Source organism: Eriocheir sinensis, chromosome 59 (genome assembly GCF_024679095.1).
Source record: "Eriocheir sinensis breed Jianghai 21 chromosome 59, ASM2467909v1, whole genome shotgun sequence".
Taxonomy (NCBI): domain Eukaryota; kingdom Metazoa; phylum Arthropoda; class Malacostraca; order Decapoda; family Varunidae; genus Eriocheir; species Eriocheir sinensis.
The window spans coordinates 11,140,150-11,159,671 of NC_066567.1; the positions used below are offsets into that span (position 1 = coordinate 11,140,150).

Below are 19,522 nucleotides of genomic sequence, written 5' to 3' on the forward strand. Positions count from 1 at the left end.
TTAGCGGGTACCTGAGGAAGCCTGGGGAAGGTAAACTGTGCTAGCCTGAATGTCACACTGGCCCTGTGGGATTCTTCTCTGTTTAAAGTGACACTGACATAAGCACTGAGGCCATGTGCAGCATAGAGAAGCAATGAAAATACAGTCGTCCCTCAAATAGTACGGGGGTTAGGGACCCAGAACCCCCGTACTATTCAAAAATCTGTATAAAATTAGTGCCCCCCTAGAATACTCCACACTCCTACGGAATCCGAGTCCTGCCAGGCTCAGCTGTTACCCAAGGGCCCAAGTTGCCAGTTATGCACTTTCTGCTGCAGTCACAGTGTAGTGTTACCACGCTGGGGGGATCGACGGGGGCAAAGCCCCCTGTTAGAGATCAGGATATTTAAAATTCGGTTGGAGTACTTTAAATATCCCTTAACTATATAACATGAAGGCGTAATGTCGTATTTTGGAAGCGCGGAGTCAATCTCCATAATTACCGTTTCGTACCTTATTTCAAGTATGATTTAGAGAGTAACAGAAACTGTGGTAGAGAGTAAGAGGGAGTGTGAGTGACTGACATGGGTCGCTCACTGACAATGTGGAAGGCACCCCTGCCAGGATGGCTCCATTGCCCAGCGTGGAAACACTACAGCAGAAAATGCATAACTGGCAACTTTGGCCAGCGCGTAGAAGCGGGACCCGGATTCACATGGTAAGCTCTCCCTACCGCAACGTAAATCGTACCAAACTGAAACTTCTAAATCTGAATTCTTCTGCAAGGTGAATACCTTTCTTGTACGCTTTGGGGTGCATTCAGCAGGTGTTTTGGCTTGTCTCTTGGGGCCCATGTTCATGTTATGTGGTAATGGAGAAGCGTAGCTGAGGTTGTTCACACACACGGACTTAGGGAAAGCGCATAGGCTTCAATCTGGCAAAACAGTGTTCCTAATGTTGTGCACACACATGGACTGAGGAGATGTGCATGGGAGGCAGTCTGGTAGAACAGTGTTGCCACTCACGCCATGGCTACTTGGTGCGACAAGCGGGAAATTTAAAAATTCTAAAGAAATCTTCCATGAGAATCCATATAAAACCGAAACCGTACTATTGGAAACAGTACTATTTGAGGGACGACTGTATATGAAAACATGTACACTCACATCTTCATCCTTTTGAACTTTGCAGCTTGTAAGGAGGTCACTTTGGGGGTCAGTTCAAGGTCATCAATCTGCCTCATGATGACCTCGGCGTCCAGGGTGACGTGGCGAAGGGCGTGGCGCAGGCGGCCGGCCTCCTGGGGGTCCCTGGAGGAGGTGACTCGGCTCACCAGCAGGGTCCAGAGCCTGGAGGCTGTGGCTTCACTCTTTAGGCTCGCCATGAACCTTGAACTCAGAACCTGTGTGGAGGGACGGACGGATGGGTGGGAGGAGGGGGAAGTGGATGATAAGTAAGTGGAGGAGGAGGTGGGAGAAGGGGAGGACATGGAGAAAAAAGAATGTGGATGGATGAGTGCAGGGAAGAGGCAAGCTGACATGGAGGATGGGGAGGCAAAGGAGTGCTCTCTCTCTCTCTCTCTCTCAACAAAGAGTGGTGATTGACAGATTTAACTTAGAGTGGGCGCCGGTCACTAGTGACGTCCCTCAGGGCTCGGTTCTTGGCCCAGTGCTCTTCATTATTTACATCAACGATGTGGATGTCGGACTCACTAATCGCATTAGTAAATTTGCAGACGACACAAAGATTGGTAACTCGGTTCACACTTACGAAGACAGGCAAAGCCTCCAAGAGGATTTGCACAAAATTTCATAAGAACATAAGAACATAAGAACATAAGAACGTAGGAGTCTGCAAGAGGCCAGTATGCCTGTACAAGGCAGCTCCTTTGAACTTAAGCTCCCATGTATCTAACCCCACCTAATATCGCTGTCCATGAATTTATCTAATCTATTTTTGAATGTGACAACTGTATTAGCACTCACCACATGACTGCTAAGCCTATTCCGCTCATCCACAACCCTGTTAGTAAACCAATTTTTCCCTATGTCCCTGTTGAATCTGAATTTATCCAGTTTAAACCCATTACTTCATGTCCTATCCGGTTCTCTTACCAACAAAACCTTATGAATATCCCCCTAATTAAGGCCCTTCATCCATTTACAAACCTCGATCATGTCTCCACGCACCCTTCGCCTTTTTAGAGAATGCAAGTTTAACTGTTTGAGTCTTTCCTCGTATGGCAAGTTTCTCAACCCCTGAATCATCTTAGTCATCCTCCTCTGCACCGATTCAAACATTTTGATATCCATTCTATAGTAAGGTGACCAGAACTGAACCGCATAGTCAAGATGAGGTCTAACTAATGCTAAATGTAGTTTGAGGAAGACTTCGGCGCTTCTGTTGCTTACGCTCCTTGAAATAAATCCCACTACACTATTTGCTCAATTTCTAGCTTGAATGCATTGTGCCCTTGGATGGAGATCAGAGCTCACTAAGGCCCCTAAATCTCTCTCGCACCCAGACCTGCTTATGAGAGTGTCATTCAAGCAATAGTTATAAGAGGGGTTGTTCCTACCTACACTCAGAATACTGCACTTCCCTACATTGAACTCCATCTGCCATTTGTCCGCCCAGTCATACAATCTGTTTAGTTCATCCTGGAGAATACTAGCGACCTGATCCGACTCAATTACTCTACTGATCTTGGTATCATCTGCAAACTTACTGACATCACTACTAATTCCTGTATCTAAGTCATTGATATAAATAATAAACAAAAGTGGACCTAATACCGAACCTTGTGGGACCCCACTCATAACACATCCCCAGTCAGATCTTTTACCATTGATTTGCACTCTTTGCTTCCTATTGCTAAGCCACGCCTTGACCCAGTTCAAAACTTTACCCTCTACTCCGTGAGCCTGTAATTTAAGCAACAGTCGTTGGTGAGGAAATTTATCAAACGCTTTACTAAAATCAAGATGGATTACATCATAATTTTCATCTTTGTCTACCGCCTCAAATACTTCCTCAGCTTGGTCAAATACTTTTCAGCTTGGTCGGATAGATGGGAGATGCCCTTTAACGTAGACAAGTGCCAGGTCCTTCAAGTTGGAACAAGAAATAAGAAGTTCGATTACGAAATGCGCAGCGTTAAACTCAAAAGCGTTCAATGCGTTAAGGACCTGGGGGTCAAAATCGCGTCAAACCTCAAATTCTCACAGCAATGCATCGATGCAGCAAATAAAGCGAACAGAATCTTGGGCTTCATTAAAAGATACTTTTTATTCAACAATAAAGATGTAATACTTCCACTCTACAATAGTTTAGTCAGACCCCATTTGGAATATGCGGTACAGTTTTGGTCTCTCCACCATGCAAAGGACATTGCTAAATTAGAAGGTGTTCAGCGTTGGGCAACAAAAATTATCAATTCCTTGCGCAACAAATCTTACGAAGAAAGGCTTTCCACCCTTAACATGTTCTCTCTTGAGCAACGTCACCTCTGAGGAAAACTGATCGAATGTTTTAAAATACTTAATGGTTTCACGAATGTAGACAGATCAACATTGTTTATGATCGATGACACTTTGCATATGAGGAACAATGGCGTAAAACTTAAATGTAGACAAGTAAATTCAGACTGCACCAAATTTTTCTTCAACAACGATGTAGTGCGAGAATGGAATAAGCTCCCACCGTCAGTGGTCCAGTGTAACACGATTGACTCCTTCAAAAACAAGCTCGACCGTCACTTTCTTCAACTTAATATTAACTTGAAATGCAGCATTTTGGAGCCTTCTGATTAATGTAGAATCACTTAGGTTTAAGGACAAACCACCTAGTCTGGACCATGGGGTCTGTGTGGTCTGATTTTCTGTGTAAATTCTCTCTCTCTCTCTCTCTCTCACCTCCTGCAGCAGTACACTCTGGGGTGCCATCACACCATCATGGAGCAGAAGACAGGGCCTGGCACTCTCCATGGCCCTCTCAAAGACTCGCAGGCCCGCCTTTGTTTCCAGCACCTCAGCAGCCTCCGGGGTGTACCTCTGGAGGATGTAGAGAAGGCAGAGGGAGGAGGGAACATCAAGCTTCCCTTCTTCCTCATTTCTCTGTTCTTCCCTCCCTTGAACTGTCTTCTCCGCTTTCTCCAGGAGGGACTCAGCCAGGGGAAGAAGCTGGAGGAGGATGGCCTGCAGGGGAGGGATGGAGGAGTGAAGGACATGGTAGGGAGGGAAGGGAGGCAGGACAGGAGGAGGTGAGGAGTGGAGTAAAGAATACAGGAGGGAAGGCAAAGAGAAGAGAAAGAAATGTAGGCAGGAGGAAATTTAAGGGAAGAAGGGAATTAAAGAGAGAGAGAGAGAGAGAGAGAGAGAGAGAGAGAGAGAGAGAGAGAGAGAGAGAGAGAGAGAGAGAGAGAGAGAGAGAGAGAGAGAGAGAGAGAGAGAGAGAGAGAGAGAGAGAGAGAGAGAGAGAGAGAGAGAGAGAGAGAGAGAGAGAGAGAGAGAGAGAGAGAGAGAGAGAGAGAGAGAGAGAGAGAGAGAGAGAGAGAGAGAGAGAGAGAGAGAGAGAGAGACTAAAATATTGCAGAGTAGGTCAGAGAAATGAAATAAAGAAAGGAAGGAAGGAAGCAGAAAGAGGAAGGAGGGAAGGTGGATGGTTGTAATGGAGGGACAGCATCAGGGAAGTTACTGAAGTTACATGAAGAAGAAAAGGAAGGAAGGAAGGAAAGAACAGAGGAAGGAGAGGGAGGAGGAGGAGCAGGTAAGGCAGGCAGGAATGCTGGGTGACAGTAAAATTACAAGGAATAAAGGAAGGAAGGAAGGAAAGAACAGAGGAAGGAGAGGGAGGAGGAGGAGCAGGTAAGGCAGGCAGGAATGCTGGGTGACAGTAAAATTACAAGGAATAAAGGAAGGAAGGAAGGAAAGAACAGAGGAAGGAGAGGGAGGAGGAGGAGCAGGTAAGGCAGGCAGGAATGCTGGGTGACAGTAAAATTGCAAGGAATAAAGGAAGGAAGGAAAAGACCAAGGAAAACATGTGCTGGTACTCACCGTGTCATTGGCTGCAGTGAGGGAATAGAGGAGTGCGGCACAAACGTGAGGAGGGAGCAGCCCCTCCCCGCCCACCACCACCCCCAGCACACTCTGGGTGGCCTGCTTCCTGCCCACGCTGCTGCCGCCACCGCCAAACAGTTCCGCCAGCTGACTGTGGGAGGGAAGCAGCAGTAAAGCACTGTCAAAATTATGTGTGGAATTTCAGGTGTGGTAAATAAAAACAGCACCCTCCCGAGATTTGCACTCGCTTCGTTTTGGAGGTATAGCGCTAAACTTGAGAATCGTGAAACTCGGGGTACTGAAAACACTGAAGAGCCGCTTACTGGTTCTGGCCCGTGGAGAAACTGACTTTTTTTCCACTTGCATTACCGGCTCAATTTCAGCCTATTCACCAACACACCACAGTTTACAATTAAATGTGCATGCTCTTCAACCAAACTTTTGGGCAACTAATCAATTTTCCCGTTCATTTATCCCCAGTGTAAATAAATTGTGGATTGTGCTTCCCGGTGAAATTGTTCCTCTTGTGCCATGATATAAACCCCCAAAAAAAGATGATACATAATCTGATCACAAATGCTTTGATATATATTATGAAATGGTTTGTGTGAGGGATGATTTTTTCTCATTTTTCTCACTTGGAGGGACCATTAACCCTTTCATTGCTAAATGCTCGTAGCGAGCGTTAGGCGTATTTGCTGGTGGTGCTAAACGCTCGCTGTGAGCTCCACCCACACTCAAATCTCCCACGTATGAGTGTGTTCCAACACTAATTCTCACAACACAGGATTGCCAATTGAGTGGGTTCCTCACTAAATTTGGTGGAAAATCATATCAGCCCAGCGCGGCAAATCTACAGACGAGTAACTGGTGGATGTTCTTGCCCAATATAGCGGCATTTTTGGATAGCTTCACCCATCACCTGACTGATTCTTTGACCAAATAGTTGTAAATATTGCAGTTGGCAATACTCCCTTGCCAGAATCTCAAGGAGAGATGTCCGCAGTTCCCTCAATATGGCTGATCATCCCGCACACACCGATGTAAATGTTAACATTTAACACTCCCTGACGTGCATGTACGTTCGCAAGAGAGGCATACATAACCAACTCCTATAGATCTGGACCTCCTCTTTCCAGTGGTGTTTTTGGTTTTTAGCTGTGATGAATAGTTTTTGAGATACAGAGGTTAAAAGAGACCCCCCATTGGGCTGCCGGACTGTGCCTGAGGGGATAGTCGCGTCCGCACCCCGCCCAAGGAAAAGGTTAAGAAACATGATCCCCGCTGCTACCGGGTTAACTAAAAACTAAAGTCTGTGAAACACAAAGAAGATTTTATGCTTTGTTTGAGTCTCCCCTACACATTCACCGAAACTTCACAAATTAACAGAATGTCATACATTTACACCTACAAACAACATACTAAAATTTCAAAGCCATAGGACATACTGTGTGCCCAGGAGCGACCCCCCCTGGCACCCTCCTTAATTATACATCTGGGAGCAGACCAGATAGCTTTAGAGGGAAAGTGTGTGGCACCCTCAGTGTTCACTCAGTTGTCGGTCAGAATGGACGTACTGCTGGCCACTCCATCACCCCTCTCACCCATGCCATTAAAGCTATTTTTGGACCTGGCTAATTCTACTTGGGAGCATCATTGTAGGACACTATAAGTTTACTATAGAAGAGGAAGCTTATGCTTTGGCTCAGCTGGTAGGTAGTGGTTTTGTGATGTTTACAGCTCAAGATGTTTGGGTCCCAGGGCAGAAAATTGGCAAGGGATAAAAAAAATTACCTCTCCAAGGACTGACAAACTTTTCAAATGCTGAAAAAGTTTGTCACTCCGAGGAGGGTTTTTTTATGCTGCTACCAATTTCCTGGCCAGGGACGATGCTTAGAGGCAGACCCCAGCGACTTTGTTCATCACTGGTAATATCTAACCACTGGCCACTTAATTTTACATCAATTATATGAAAAACTTTGGGATCTGGTGCCTGCTCCAGGTATGATGTGTGTATGTTTAGAACATGTCTCACTGTTTCACAGTTCACTGTTCCATTGTTCACTACGCCCCTTGCACCTTGCTGAGTACCAGTCACCTATTGCGCTGCCACCGGCTAACACCTGTACAGTCACCTCCAGTAAAGCACAAAGGACTTACGGCTCTCTCCTTGGGCCTACATTGTAAACCTAAAACACTCCAGAGTCAAGGTGCCAAGCATTATTGCCAGAGATGGCCAGATACCACCATGTTGGCCAATACCAATACCAATACTCACTTTTCAGCTGCTATCAATACCAATACTTCATGACTGACGTATGGCTGATATTTTTGCCGATACCGATACTTTTTTTATTTTGATAACATATTCCTAAGATTATAAAAGTATAACATTACTTGTATTTTAAAAACAGAAATAAGGGAATTTGGGAATAACTGTAATTAGATGGTCTTGGAAGTTGATAATAAAAAAAGTCTTGACTCGCATCATTAATAAGCCAGAAAAGTATCAGAGTGTCGGCCATATTTACACCTTGCTGATACCGATACCACAAAAAAAGACCAATGCTGCCGATACCAATACTTTCGGCACATCCTAGTTATGGCCGCGGTACACCAACTGTGAAAACCTCTGTGTACGGGAGACAGAGGCCAAGACCTGGTACTCTGGCCAGGCCTCAGGTTTATCATTTTCAGGGAAAATAGGGAAAAAATTACTTTGTGGCTCTCAGCACCTGTGGGGCATTTTACAGGGTGAAATGGGGTTTCAATTATGAGGATTTCACCTCCACAGTTCGTGATGGCCACAGCACAACTGAAGCGGCCAAAGGTTAACTGCTTTATTTATTCTAACAAGCAGTGACACTCACCTTGCATCATCTAGCAGCTCCTCTGCTTGATTCAGGATTATCCTAATGACCTCCACATAGCTGTCTGCAGCCAGTGCCCCGCCTCTCACACCTGCAAGAGCACGGAGGCACTCTATGGCTCCCTTTCTAACTCCCTTCTCTCCACTGGTGAGTGCTGAGAGCAGGGATGGCACTAGGGGCTGGTGAGTGCCCAGCGTCCAGGCCAGGCTGGAGGACTGTGTGCCGGACGGGGAGAGCAGGGCCTTTCCCAGCACTAGTGTCCAGGCCTGGAAGTGGAAATCCACCGATGAGAAGGACCAGTTTATGAAAGGAAGGAAAAGGGGAGACAATGATACAATAAATAACTTTGCACTTAATGCATCCTGCTAATTAACCTCTTCAATCCATTGACATACATATATGCCACAATATTTTTAATCTGCCATAACAGAAAAATGGCTAATAGCTGTTTTCTGTGGTTTGTCATTTTCAGAAAGTTGCTCTGAATAGATAATCTATTCCTGCTGGTCTGTTACATAATATTTGGGAGAAAGGGGAGGCAAGTGTCGTATGGCTGTAATCAGAGAGAGAGAGAGAGAGAGAGAGAGAGAGAGAGAGAGAGAGAGAGAGAGAGAGAGAGAGAGAGAGAGAGAGAGAGAGAGAGAGAGAGAGAGAGAGAGAGAGAGAGAGAGAGAGAGAGAGAGAGAGAGAGAGAGAGAGAGAGAGAGAGAGAGAGAGAGAGAGAATATTTAAAAGGCAGCAGAGGAGGAGGGATCTACGTAGGAGATGAAAACCATAAAGAGATGAAGGGAATACTTGAGAGATCTACTAAACCAACAAAATGAACACCAACTGATCAATTGACTGATTGACTGATGATGACAGAAAATATCAGTTACTTTAGAATGAACATTGGTTGGTACTTTTGAAAAAGATGCAACACTTCTATGTGTGAGGGCTGGGGCAGGACTGGAGCAAGACCATTGGCACCATCCACACTGGCGACTTTATTCCGGTTATGATCCGGTCAAGATATCCTTTGAATGGATGGATTAATGTTGGAGTACGACCAGACCATGACATGACCATTACTGCCAGTGTGGGTGCCACCATTGAAATACATGTAATAAAGTGATTGGATCATGAATGGACCATGACTATCCATCCCCTTGGTGTGAATCTGAATCCCCATGGCTGCCCAATACTTGGGGTTTTACTGTACAGTGGGGCCCCACGAGTACCATTTCTCTAACTAGTGATTTCAAGTCTAGCAATAGGATAGAAGTCCCGAGTTTCATAATCAAAGCCTCGGAACTGGAGAAAATATTCCCACTGGCTGGGAGGGATAAGTGGGCAAGTTGCATCAAGATGGCCCAAGGAGACATTGTGTGGGGAGCTGCAGGGGACGGGTGGGCACCTGCTGCCTGAGTTCAGGTGACCCGCTGGTCATGCAATGTTGTGCAACATTATGCAACAGAGCAAACAAGTCTTGCCAAGATGGCGCTGAATGCCCTGCTGAGTTCACCAAGGCTGGCGGGGATGTGAATGTAAACAAAACAGACATCATTATCATAAGTGTGGCCAGTCACCTCACCTCCATCTTATTACCATATACAAATGTTTCATTCAAGTATGACAGCTGTTCCCAATAAAGTGTTGCCTATAAGACCTGCTGAGGGAATACTGTGAGGGAGCCGTTGTGTGGGATGCCATATTGTTGGGCTCAGCTGATCCACTGTTCCATGTGGCTCAGCCCTTCATCCTGAGGTCAACTGAAGGCAGGTGTGATGCTGCCCATGTTGCTTCACTCAGCCCTGCTAACCCGAGGACTTGACTGAGTTTGATGACCAGGAAATGCAGCTCATGCTGCCCTACCGGAGCTCATCTTTAATCCTAGAATCTAGAGTCCGGGTTGATAGGTGGTCTTCTGGACAGCATGTGGGTAGTTTTAAGCCACTCGGCGGCAGCTGAAAAATCCCAGTTTGGTGACACCGGGCGGGGAATGAACTTGCGTCCTCCTGAACGCGGGGCCGTCTCGCTCTTCGTTCAGCCACCGCCTCCCCAGAGTGAAGGGGTTAAAGCATTTTGGCAAGTCTTTGATGCCTTTGCCTATTAGTAGTTAAATTTATACATAAATGTAAATTCATTTGTTAAAAGTAGGTGAATCAGAGCAAAATAAAGTCAACTTCTGAAAAGTTCCAGGCTGTTCTTATTCTTTGTTATTTAAAGTTTGCTCCCAAACTTGCATTTTCAGAACAAGCAACATCTGTTCGGTCTCTTCTCCTGGCCAGCCCCACTCTACGGTGCTGCAGGCAAGACTCGAGCAGCAACTTTATCCAGTCTTATGCATATTAGAAAGCCACAAACTTTGGCACATTAATGTGCTTCCACTATTTACATTTGAGGATATTTAGATAAAGGGTGACAGCAATGCATACTACTGCAGTGACACAAGTACTGGATCTACTCCACAGGCCATGACTCACGGGCCCCTCTGGCTAGACCCCTGAGTGTCCACCTTGCGTCTCTGGATCTGGGTTTCATTACCGAATGGATTGTTTGGAAAGAATTTTTTTTTCCTGAATAGATCAATTTTCGAGAAGAGGAAATCTTCCCGTTATAAACTAAAATATCACCTCAGTAAATGAGCGAGCATCATGCACTTTACCAGCTCTACAGACAAAGAAGTCAAATACAGTTTATGACATATATACCAACCCTTCCTATATATTTTTCCTTTATTTAAGCAACATTGAAATAAAAGAAACAATATAAAGAGGAACCAACCTGCAGAGCCTCATCAATGATATCAGTAAACGGGAGGGAGGACTGCCAACCCCAGACCACCGCCAGGAAGTAGAACCGGAACTTTGATCCGCAGACACTCCTGAGGGGGGAAGGAGGGACAGGCAGGTTACCAGGGGGGGGAGAGAGAGAGAGAGAGAGAGAGAGAGAGAGAGAGAGAGAGAGAGAGAGAGAGAGAGAGAGAGAGAGAGAGAGAGAGAGAGAGAGAGAGAGAGAGAGAGAGAGAGAGAGAGAGAGAGAGAGAGAGAGATTCAGAGATATATATTAAGACCATACAGACCCTATGGTCCAGACAAAGTGGTCTGTCCTTAAACCTAAGTAAAATTATATTAAATCATATGCCAGCAAGACTTTGCATTTCTGCTTAAGTGACTTAAGTTGAAGGAAGTGGCAAGTGAGCTTGTTTAAAAAATTAAAAACTCAACTGTATTGCACTGTACTATTGGTGGGAACTTATTCCATTCTTGTGCTATAACACTGGTGGAGAAAAATTTGGTGCAGTCTGAATTTATTTGTTTACACCTCAGTTTTGTGCCATTATTTCTTGTTTGAAATGTATCATCAATCATCAACAATTCGGATTTGTTCACATCCTTAAACCACTAAGTATTTTTAAACATTTGACAAGTTTGTCCAACTGCAAAGGTATTGACAATGGCCATATCACCATGGGCCAGGCCAATCCATCGAGTGACTTCTTGGTAACACCCACCATTGTTATATACCAGTGTTGTCTCAGCTGGGGTCCGCGTACCCCAAGCCAAGTCAGCCAACGCAATGGAGGAGATTAAACAAAGTGGAACAGGACTGAGACAGGATGGTGATTGAAATGAGGAAGATGAGAGAGGAGTTTGGGTAAGTGATTGAAGCATTAACCGAGGTCAAGAAGAGGGATGACGAGGCAAAGAGAAGGGATGAGGAAACAAAGAGAATGTAAGAAAGTTTAAGAGAGGAAATAATGAAGTTGACGAAGGAACAGCTGGAAAACCAGAAAGATATAGCACAACTGAAAATGGAAAAAATAGAAAAAGATCACAAGACAAAAATTATGAAAATGGAGAGAGAGAGAGGGGTGAATGGGACAAACAAAGACATGGAGAAGATGAAAGAAATGATAAAGAGAGAGGTAGAAGAGAAAATAGGAAAGGACCAGCAAAACGTGGGTGCAAGGGTGGAGGAACAGATTAAGAGTGTAGTCAGTGACGAGTTGAAGGAGTGGAGAAGTGAAAAGGACAAGGAAAAAACAAGCTTCAGGGAAATATTTGACCAACAACAACAGGAACAGAGACAAGATATAAAAAAAAAAGTTGTAAATGTACTGAGAAATAAAGAAACAATGGTGAGGGACATGGCAGGTAAGAAAAAATGTGTTATATTGTTTGGTGTAAAAGAAGAAAAAAACCAGTGAAGAACCAGAGGGAAAGTTATGAGAGGAATAAGGTGAAAAGTATACTGAGAAACATGAATACTGAAGTGGAGGAAAAGATAGAGGAAGAAGTAGATGAAATAATAAGACTGGGAAAGTATGAGGAAGGAAAGAACAGGCCATTAAAGATTAACGGCTGCTTTCACAGTCGTTTTGTTTGTTTTGATCGTTACCAATGGAGGCGATCACCGCTATAGAATTTCCACGTAAAACTGGCCGATGGGGTAGTGGCGGCTGCGGGGTTAGCCTAGCGCTGCACCTTGGCACACACTCTCAACACCTCTTGTTTCCTCTGCAGCCACCACTACCCCATCGGCCGATTTTACATGGAAAACTGTAGCGTCGATCGGTGCCATTGGTAACGATCAAAACAAACAAAACGACTGTAAAAGCGGCCCTTAGTTAAGATCCCCAGTAACTACAGAAACCATCCTAAATAAGTCGTGGAGATTGAACAATTCTGAAGATTATAAACAGATGTATGTGAGGAAAAATATGACAGAGGATGAAAGAATGAGGGTAAAAGAATTGATAAATAAATCAAGAAAAGGAATGAGGAAAGATCAGAGGAAGATAAGAAGAATTTTTTTGGGAGAACGAAGAACGAAAAACTGATGAAGTGGTGGATAAGAGACGAGCGGATGTAACGGTGTTGATAGGAGGCGGAAGAAAGGGAGAAGGGAGAAAAGGTTTAAAGATTGCGTACACTAACATAGATGGACTTGTATAAAAAAAAATTAACTAATTGATTATCTAAGGGAAAGGTATCCAGACATAATATGAATAGTTGAAACAAAACTTGGAAAGGACTTGGAACTCGTACTGGATGGAAAAAGAAAGTTAAACATTTGGAGGAAAGATAGGAAAGAATGAGAGGGAGGAGGAATGATGATAATGACGAAACAAAATCTGAAAGTTACGGAAGTAAGATATGGAAAGGACAGTGCAGAAGTGATGGCTGTACAGATACTGGCAAACAGTGGAGAGAAGACTAACATAATAACAGCCTATGTCCCCCCTAAAACCAAAAGTTGGAATGAAGTAAGATACAACACTATGCTGGAAGAAACAGTACGGGCACTGACAGATGAAATAAAAAACAGTAGAAAGGTAATATTAGTGGGAGATTTCAATTGCAAAGAAGTGAATTGGGAAGATTATGCAACGGAGGGTGGAGAAAATACCTGGGGAAGGAAACTATTGAAGCTGGCAACAGATAACCTGTTGATGCAGTGGGTCAAAGGAAAAACAAGGCTGAGAGGGGATGACCAACCATTGAGACTAGACCTAATTTTCACAAAAAATGTTGAGCTAGATGAAGTCAGTCAAGAATGCCCCTTGGGAAAGAGCAACCATGAGCTATTAGAGATAAAAACTAAGGAAGGATATGAACATCGAGATGAGCCATATAAGGAAAAAAGGAAAAACTACGCAAAGGCAGATTACATTGGACTCAAGACTTTCTTCGGTGGGGTAGACTGGACTGATATGAAGAGGAGTACTAACATTCAAGAGAAATATGACCTTTTTATGAATATTTACAACAGAGGAATAGAGATATATGTTCCATACTATACAGTAAAAGCTAAAGGAGAGAAAACATGGTTTGGGTGGAGGTGTGAAACAGCAACACAAAACATAAATAAGGCACAGAGGATTTTAAAGAAAAGACCAAATAAGAATAACAGAGACAAATATAAAAAAGAAAGAAATGAATATGTGAAAATAAGGAGAGAAGAGGAAGCTAATTTTGAAAAAAAAATAGTTTCTAATTGTAAGGAAGAACCAAAAATGTTTTATGAATTCATAAACGGGAAGCTAAAAAGAAATGAAGGAGTGAAAAGACTAAAAGAAAAAACGTATTCTACGAGAAGGACAAAGAAATTGCAGAAATATTAAATAAAAATTTTCATAAAGTATTTATGAAAGAGACCAACTTTGACTGGGGGCTCGAAAATTATAATGGAGATAAGCTAAATTATGTAAAGGTAGAGAAAGGGGAACTGTTGAAGCTGATGAAAACCTTAGATGGAAGGAAAGCTATGGGACCAGATGAAATCTCCGGTCAAGTGCTGAAAGTGTAAAAATGAATCACTGGAACCAATTTATGACATAATAACATGCTCTATAAATACAGGAAAAGTGCCCTTCGAGTGGAAGAGAGCGAACATTGTACCAATTTATAAAAGTGGAAATAAAACTGAACCATTAAATTATAGGCCAGTCTCCAACAAGTGTAATGTGCAAGATTTGTGAAAATATAATAAAAAACAGTGGGTTGAACATTTAGAAAAGGGAAACATGATAAATAAGGACAGTTTGGATTTAGAAAAGGGAAATAGACATGGTGCAAGAGAGAGAAGGATGGGCTGATTGTGTATATGTCGATTTGAAAAAAGCTTTTGACAAGGTTCCTCACAAAAGGTTAATCTGGAAACTACAGCAGTGGGGAGGAATGGGCGGAAAGGTTACCGAGTGGATGAAGGATTACTTAACAGGAAGAGAAATGAGGACGGTGATTAGAGAGGAGAAATCAAATTGGAGGAGAGTAGAGAGTGGAGTTCCTCAAGGCTCAGTTCTGGCACCAATAATGTTCATAATATATATAAATGATATGTCGATGGGTATAAAAAGTTATATGAGCCTTTTTGCAGACGATGCAAAGTTAATAAGAAAAGTGAAGAGGGAGGAAGACTGTGGAGAACTGCAAAAAGACCTGGATAGTGTATAGATGGAGCCAGTTACGGGAGATGGAATTTAATGCAAACAAATGTCATGTTATGGAAATGAGGAAAAGTAAAAAAAGACAGAGGAAAACATACAGGATGGGAGAAGAAAACTTAAAGGTGGTACATGAAGAAAAAGACTTAGGAGTAATGATGCAAGACACACTATCCCCAGAAAAGCACATAAACAAGCTGTTTGGAGAAACCTACAGGATGATGCAAAATATAAAGGTATCATTCCATTCTGTGGACAAAGAAATGATGAAGAAAATAATAACAACTCTGATAAGACCAAAACTTGAATATGCTGCAGTTGTGTGGTCACCTCACAAAAAGAAGGATATCAGAAAGTTGGAAAGAATACAGAGAACTGCTACTAAAATGGTCCCAGAACTCTCGAATGTGACATATGAAGACAGATTGAAGGAGATGGACTTGACAACTCTGGAACAAAGAAGGGAGAGAGGAGATCTCTCCTATACAGGTGCCCTGCGCATCATTAATCCAGATCCAGATCTGATCACACTGTACAAGTTGGTAAATAAGTTTGATGAGGTGGATAGAGATGATCTCTTCTCAACTGCGAGAACACAGGGGCTGAGAGGACATGGAAAGAAACTTAATAAAGGAACTTGTTTGAGTGACTTGAAAAAGTATATTTTTCCACATAGAAGTATTAACACATGGAACAGCTTGCGGGAAGAGGTGGTGGAGGCGAGCAGTGTCCATCAAATGAAGGAAAGGCTGGATAAATGTAGATATGGAGACAGGACTATTAGAGCTTAGCTCGGGCCCTGTAGACTACAAATCAAAACAAGGCTCATAATACGGCAACAGCTTTGTCACACCATTCCTGTCTGGCTATTCTCAGATGTTCCTTAAATATATTTCTACCCACAGGGAACAGAAAATGCAATCAAATACATACTTTTTTACCATTATAATTGACAAGTAACCCCTAAAAAATTGATGATGCAGTGGCTGACTTCACGTCGTCCTGTTAAGGAGGTGATACATGAGGGAACAAAGCCATTGCATTATTTTGAAAGTCTGGCTGGGACAGACTACAGGTAAATACACACCTTGAAAACTTTGACAAGCACTGCATTGCAGCCTGCTGTGTTGCAGGCAGCCTCCAGCCTCAGTGCTGCCTTCAGCACTTTGATCAGCAGCAGCAAGTGGCCCTCGCCTGGCTCACTCTGAAAACAACAAGAAAGATGATAAATGCAGGAGGGAGCAGCGGGGAGGGTTGCAATGACAGTTGCTGATGCCAATGGGGTTTTAAGAAAGGAAAATTAATGAATAAGAAACACCCAAATATCCTTGCAGTCACAGAGAAGGCTCAAGAATGTTAACCCTTTCCATCCGTGACGCAGACGTCAGCGTCACAGTATGAAAAGGGTCATGAGGAAATGGAAGAGGATTACTCCTCTTCTAAACCTCTCAATCCTCCTCTAAATTCCTCTTAATCCTCTTCTATTTCCTCTTAACCCCTTCTTTACAGCCGGTCCAAAATGTGTACACCCGACCACATAAAAAAAGTTTCTCCTACACACCGCCGCAGGAAATGTGTACCAGTGACAACATCATTTTAATGGGCGTCTGTGAAGGAAACAAAAACTTATAATACTGCGGTATGTGTGGTTTGGTGAAACTACGGAAGCCATGTTGCAAATTATTTATTATATTATTTTCTTCGAAGAATTTCACCATATTCTCGCGAATGATAGTCTCCATTAACTTACAAACAGTCAATGTCAGGCTAATTGGTCGATATTTTCCTGGATGAGACTTGTCCCCCTTTTTGAAAATTGGTGTGACATTTGCAAGTTTCTAATCTGACGGAACTTTTCCAGCTGTTAAAGATTTATTGATGATGGAGAGCGGTTTGCAAATTTGATGTTTGATTTCTTTTAAGACCCTAGGGGTAGTTTTGTCTGGACCAGGAGCTTTGCTTACTTTAATCTTTTCAATTGTGCGTAAAATGTCACTTTCTACGATGAGCACGCCACTCAACATCTTTTCGGTCCTTCTAACCTCCGGCGGTTTAGGTGATAAACAATCTTCGTCGGTAAATACGGATGCGAAAAAGTTATTTAGGATTGTAGCCATTTCATTTTCATCGTTCGTGTGGTTACCATTATCATTAGCAAGCGGTCCGATACCACAAGTGAGTGACTTTTTATTATTTACATAGCTAAAAAATTCTTTAGGATTAGATTTACTCATTTCCGCTATATATTCTTCAAGATTTTTCTTGCTTCGTTTTATTAATTTCTTGGTTTCGCGGCGAATTCTGTCCAACTCTAGTTTGTCAGCCTCACTCTGAGTTGATATGTATCTACTGTATACGCGTTTTTTAAGAGATAGGCTATTTTTAATTTCGTTATTCCACCATTTGGGTTTCTTCTTAAAAGCTGAACGTCTGTTACGATAGGGCATTGTTCAAGGACGCACCATTGGCAGTGGTCATGGTGTACTTTTTTTTTTCAGGTGCCATACCATCATACCAAGCAAATTATTTACTAATAAATGCTTCTTTCCATAAAAATCAGGTAATAAAAATATGAAACAGATAACAGAAATGATCATAACCACAGCAGCAGCTCAGCTGATAACTGTAAACAGACAGGAATGTATATCCCAAGAGGCAGCAGCTTACTGAACCCGCTGTGGACATTTCCTCGAAGACGCAGACAAACTTAAAGTTAAAGGAAATCATAAACTCTGAACAAGAATATGAAGTTTAGTGAAGTAATGAAACCATCGTGGAGGCGACATTACCATCACCGCCACCATCACCACCACAATGTGCGGTGTTGTAGGCAATGACCAAGGGAAGGAATCTGTTGCATGGCATGACCTTTGTTTTGGTACCCAGACAAGTAAAGAATGTTTGTTTGGCAACCAACAGACTTGGCAGAACCCCAGATTTCTTACCTGGATTCTATTTTGGTTCCTGGACTTGACCGGACATATGTCTGCCAAGAGTCAGAGCCCAGATTTTGTCCAGGAAATCAAGTTCCAGGAAATTGACGGTCGAGTGTACACAGTTTTAAAGAAACATCCCGTAGATCTAATGCCTCTAAGATTTCAAGCACATTTTGTGTGTGTTTTATTCCAATATCTATGAATACAGTTTTACTACATGAAAACAAAATCAGTAAGGCATACATATGAATAAGACATGTATGAGATGATAACAACAAGGAAGCCACACTTCAAAGTCATCACAGAGAATTAACTTTACACCAATAACTGTATTTTGTAAAAAAAGTTAAGCATGTAGATAAATACCAAAAAATTCAACCTGGCATGGCCCTTCTTGTCCCTCAAGGTCAACTCTAAACATGTTAAGGTCTGTGTAATATAATGTAACTTATGTCAAGAAACTGAAGCCACATTATAAATATGAGGTAAGGCATGCATGAACATTAGCAGTAAGTTAACAAAGGAAACAAAAGATTTCACAAAGAGGCACAATAAAAATCAAAGTACAAACCAAAGGAGAGAAGACAAGAGCTGGCAGAACTGACAGATCATCAACAGAAGAGTTGACAATATCTGACCATGGGCAAAACACAAGAATCTAAAAAATGTCAAGGGCATGACACTATGTTAGAGAAGACGGAATCACCAGCTTTTTTCTCTAAAAGATGCAAATGAGGATGTAACGCATATGAAGGATGTAGTTAGGCTCACACAACAAATTATACAGAGCCTTGCAACACAGTACAGGTAGTCCTCGGGTTGCAGCGTATGCAACTGTCAACCACTTGCACTTGTGACCAGGTCAATAATATTGGCAATACTTGGTTAAGTAATGAGCTGACATTTCAAGTATCCTGCCATGGGGTAGAGCAGCTGTTTGTTTACACAGTGTTCCTGCGCCGCCACCCTAACCCCTTGCTGTCCTCACACGCCTACCTCACCCGAGCCTGGCTGGGAGGAGGGAGGAGGGGGAAAGTTAGGGCCAGCCCATCCTGCCATGACCTTCAGTCACTTGTGGCACTCAAGCTGTAAGTACAGTAAAACCCCGATTATCCGAAATGGAAGGGGGGAAGCCTCTTTCGGATAAGCCGATTTTTCGGATAATCCGGATTTATGGCCGCCATTTTGATCGCCGCCAGTTTGATCGTCGGCATTGTGTCTTGCTTTCTCGTTTGGATGAATATCACTTTGATCTTGCACCTTGGTTCTTATTTTCTCATTAGAACACATGTAGCTAGTATGGACGGACCATTAGCCAGGATGGATGAGGATGCTGTCGCTGCCGCCGACTGACGATGTAAACAATGAAACCAAACAAACACACGCTACGCTAAACAAAGTAGTACGCTTAAAACATGTGATGTAAATGTTTTATTGTATGTTTGTCTGTGTGTCTCCTTGTCTGGACCAGTGTATGTTGATACTTGTGAGCGTTGCAGATCTGAATTGTGAATGTTGCAGAGTGCAATTGTGAATGGTTGTGCAAGCTTGCAAGTGTGACCTTGATGCATCGTGCAGGTGGAGACACAGTATGATGACTCATATTATCGCGCAACTCGTATGTTGGAAGGGGAATGTGGCATGGAGTGGAGAGGGGAGTCGTGTTTGTGTCGTTGTCTTGAGAGTACGGTGTGAGAGTAGTCGTGCAGTAGTTTGTTCGTTCGCCGCACCTACGTCCTTGCTGGGGCG

At 43.1% G+C, this 19,522-nt stretch overlaps 2 protein-coding genes across 3 annotated transcripts in view; both read right to left on the reverse strand.

The window, feature by feature from the left end:
* LOC126985197 (HEAT repeat-containing protein 1-like) overlaps nucleotides 1-11,405 on the reverse strand; it is a 125,256-nt gene extending 113,851 nt beyond the window's left edge. The window contains exons 1-6 of the mRNA XM_050839754.1: nucleotides 11,386-11,405; nucleotides 10,673-10,772; nucleotides 7,907-8,172; nucleotides 5,034-5,187; nucleotides 3,894-4,175; nucleotides 1,146-1,381 (exon numbers count right to left, since the gene is read on the reverse strand). Of these exons, the coding sequence (XP_050695711.1) occupies nucleotides 1,146-1,381; nucleotides 3,894-4,175; nucleotides 5,034-5,187; nucleotides 7,907-8,172; nucleotides 10,673-10,772; nucleotides 11,386-11,405 (1,058 nt within the window). The remainder of the gene's footprint in view (nucleotides 1-1,145; nucleotides 1,382-3,893; nucleotides 4,176-5,033; nucleotides 5,188-7,906; nucleotides 8,173-10,672; nucleotides 10,773-11,385) is intronic.
* A 4,486-nt stretch (nucleotides 11,406-15,891) lies between these two features.
* Nucleotides 15,892-19,522, reverse strand: part of LOC126985593 (HEAT repeat-containing protein 1 homolog) — a 95,496-nt gene continuing 91,865 nt past the window's right edge. For both annotated transcript variants that reach the window (XM_050840750.1, XM_050840749.1), the window contains exon 13: nucleotides 15,892-16,041. In XM_050840750.1, the coding sequence (XP_050696707.1) occupies nucleotides 15,907-16,041 (135 nt within the window). In that variant the 3' untranslated portion in view covers nucleotides 15,892-15,906. The remainder of the gene's footprint in view (nucleotides 16,042-19,522) is intronic.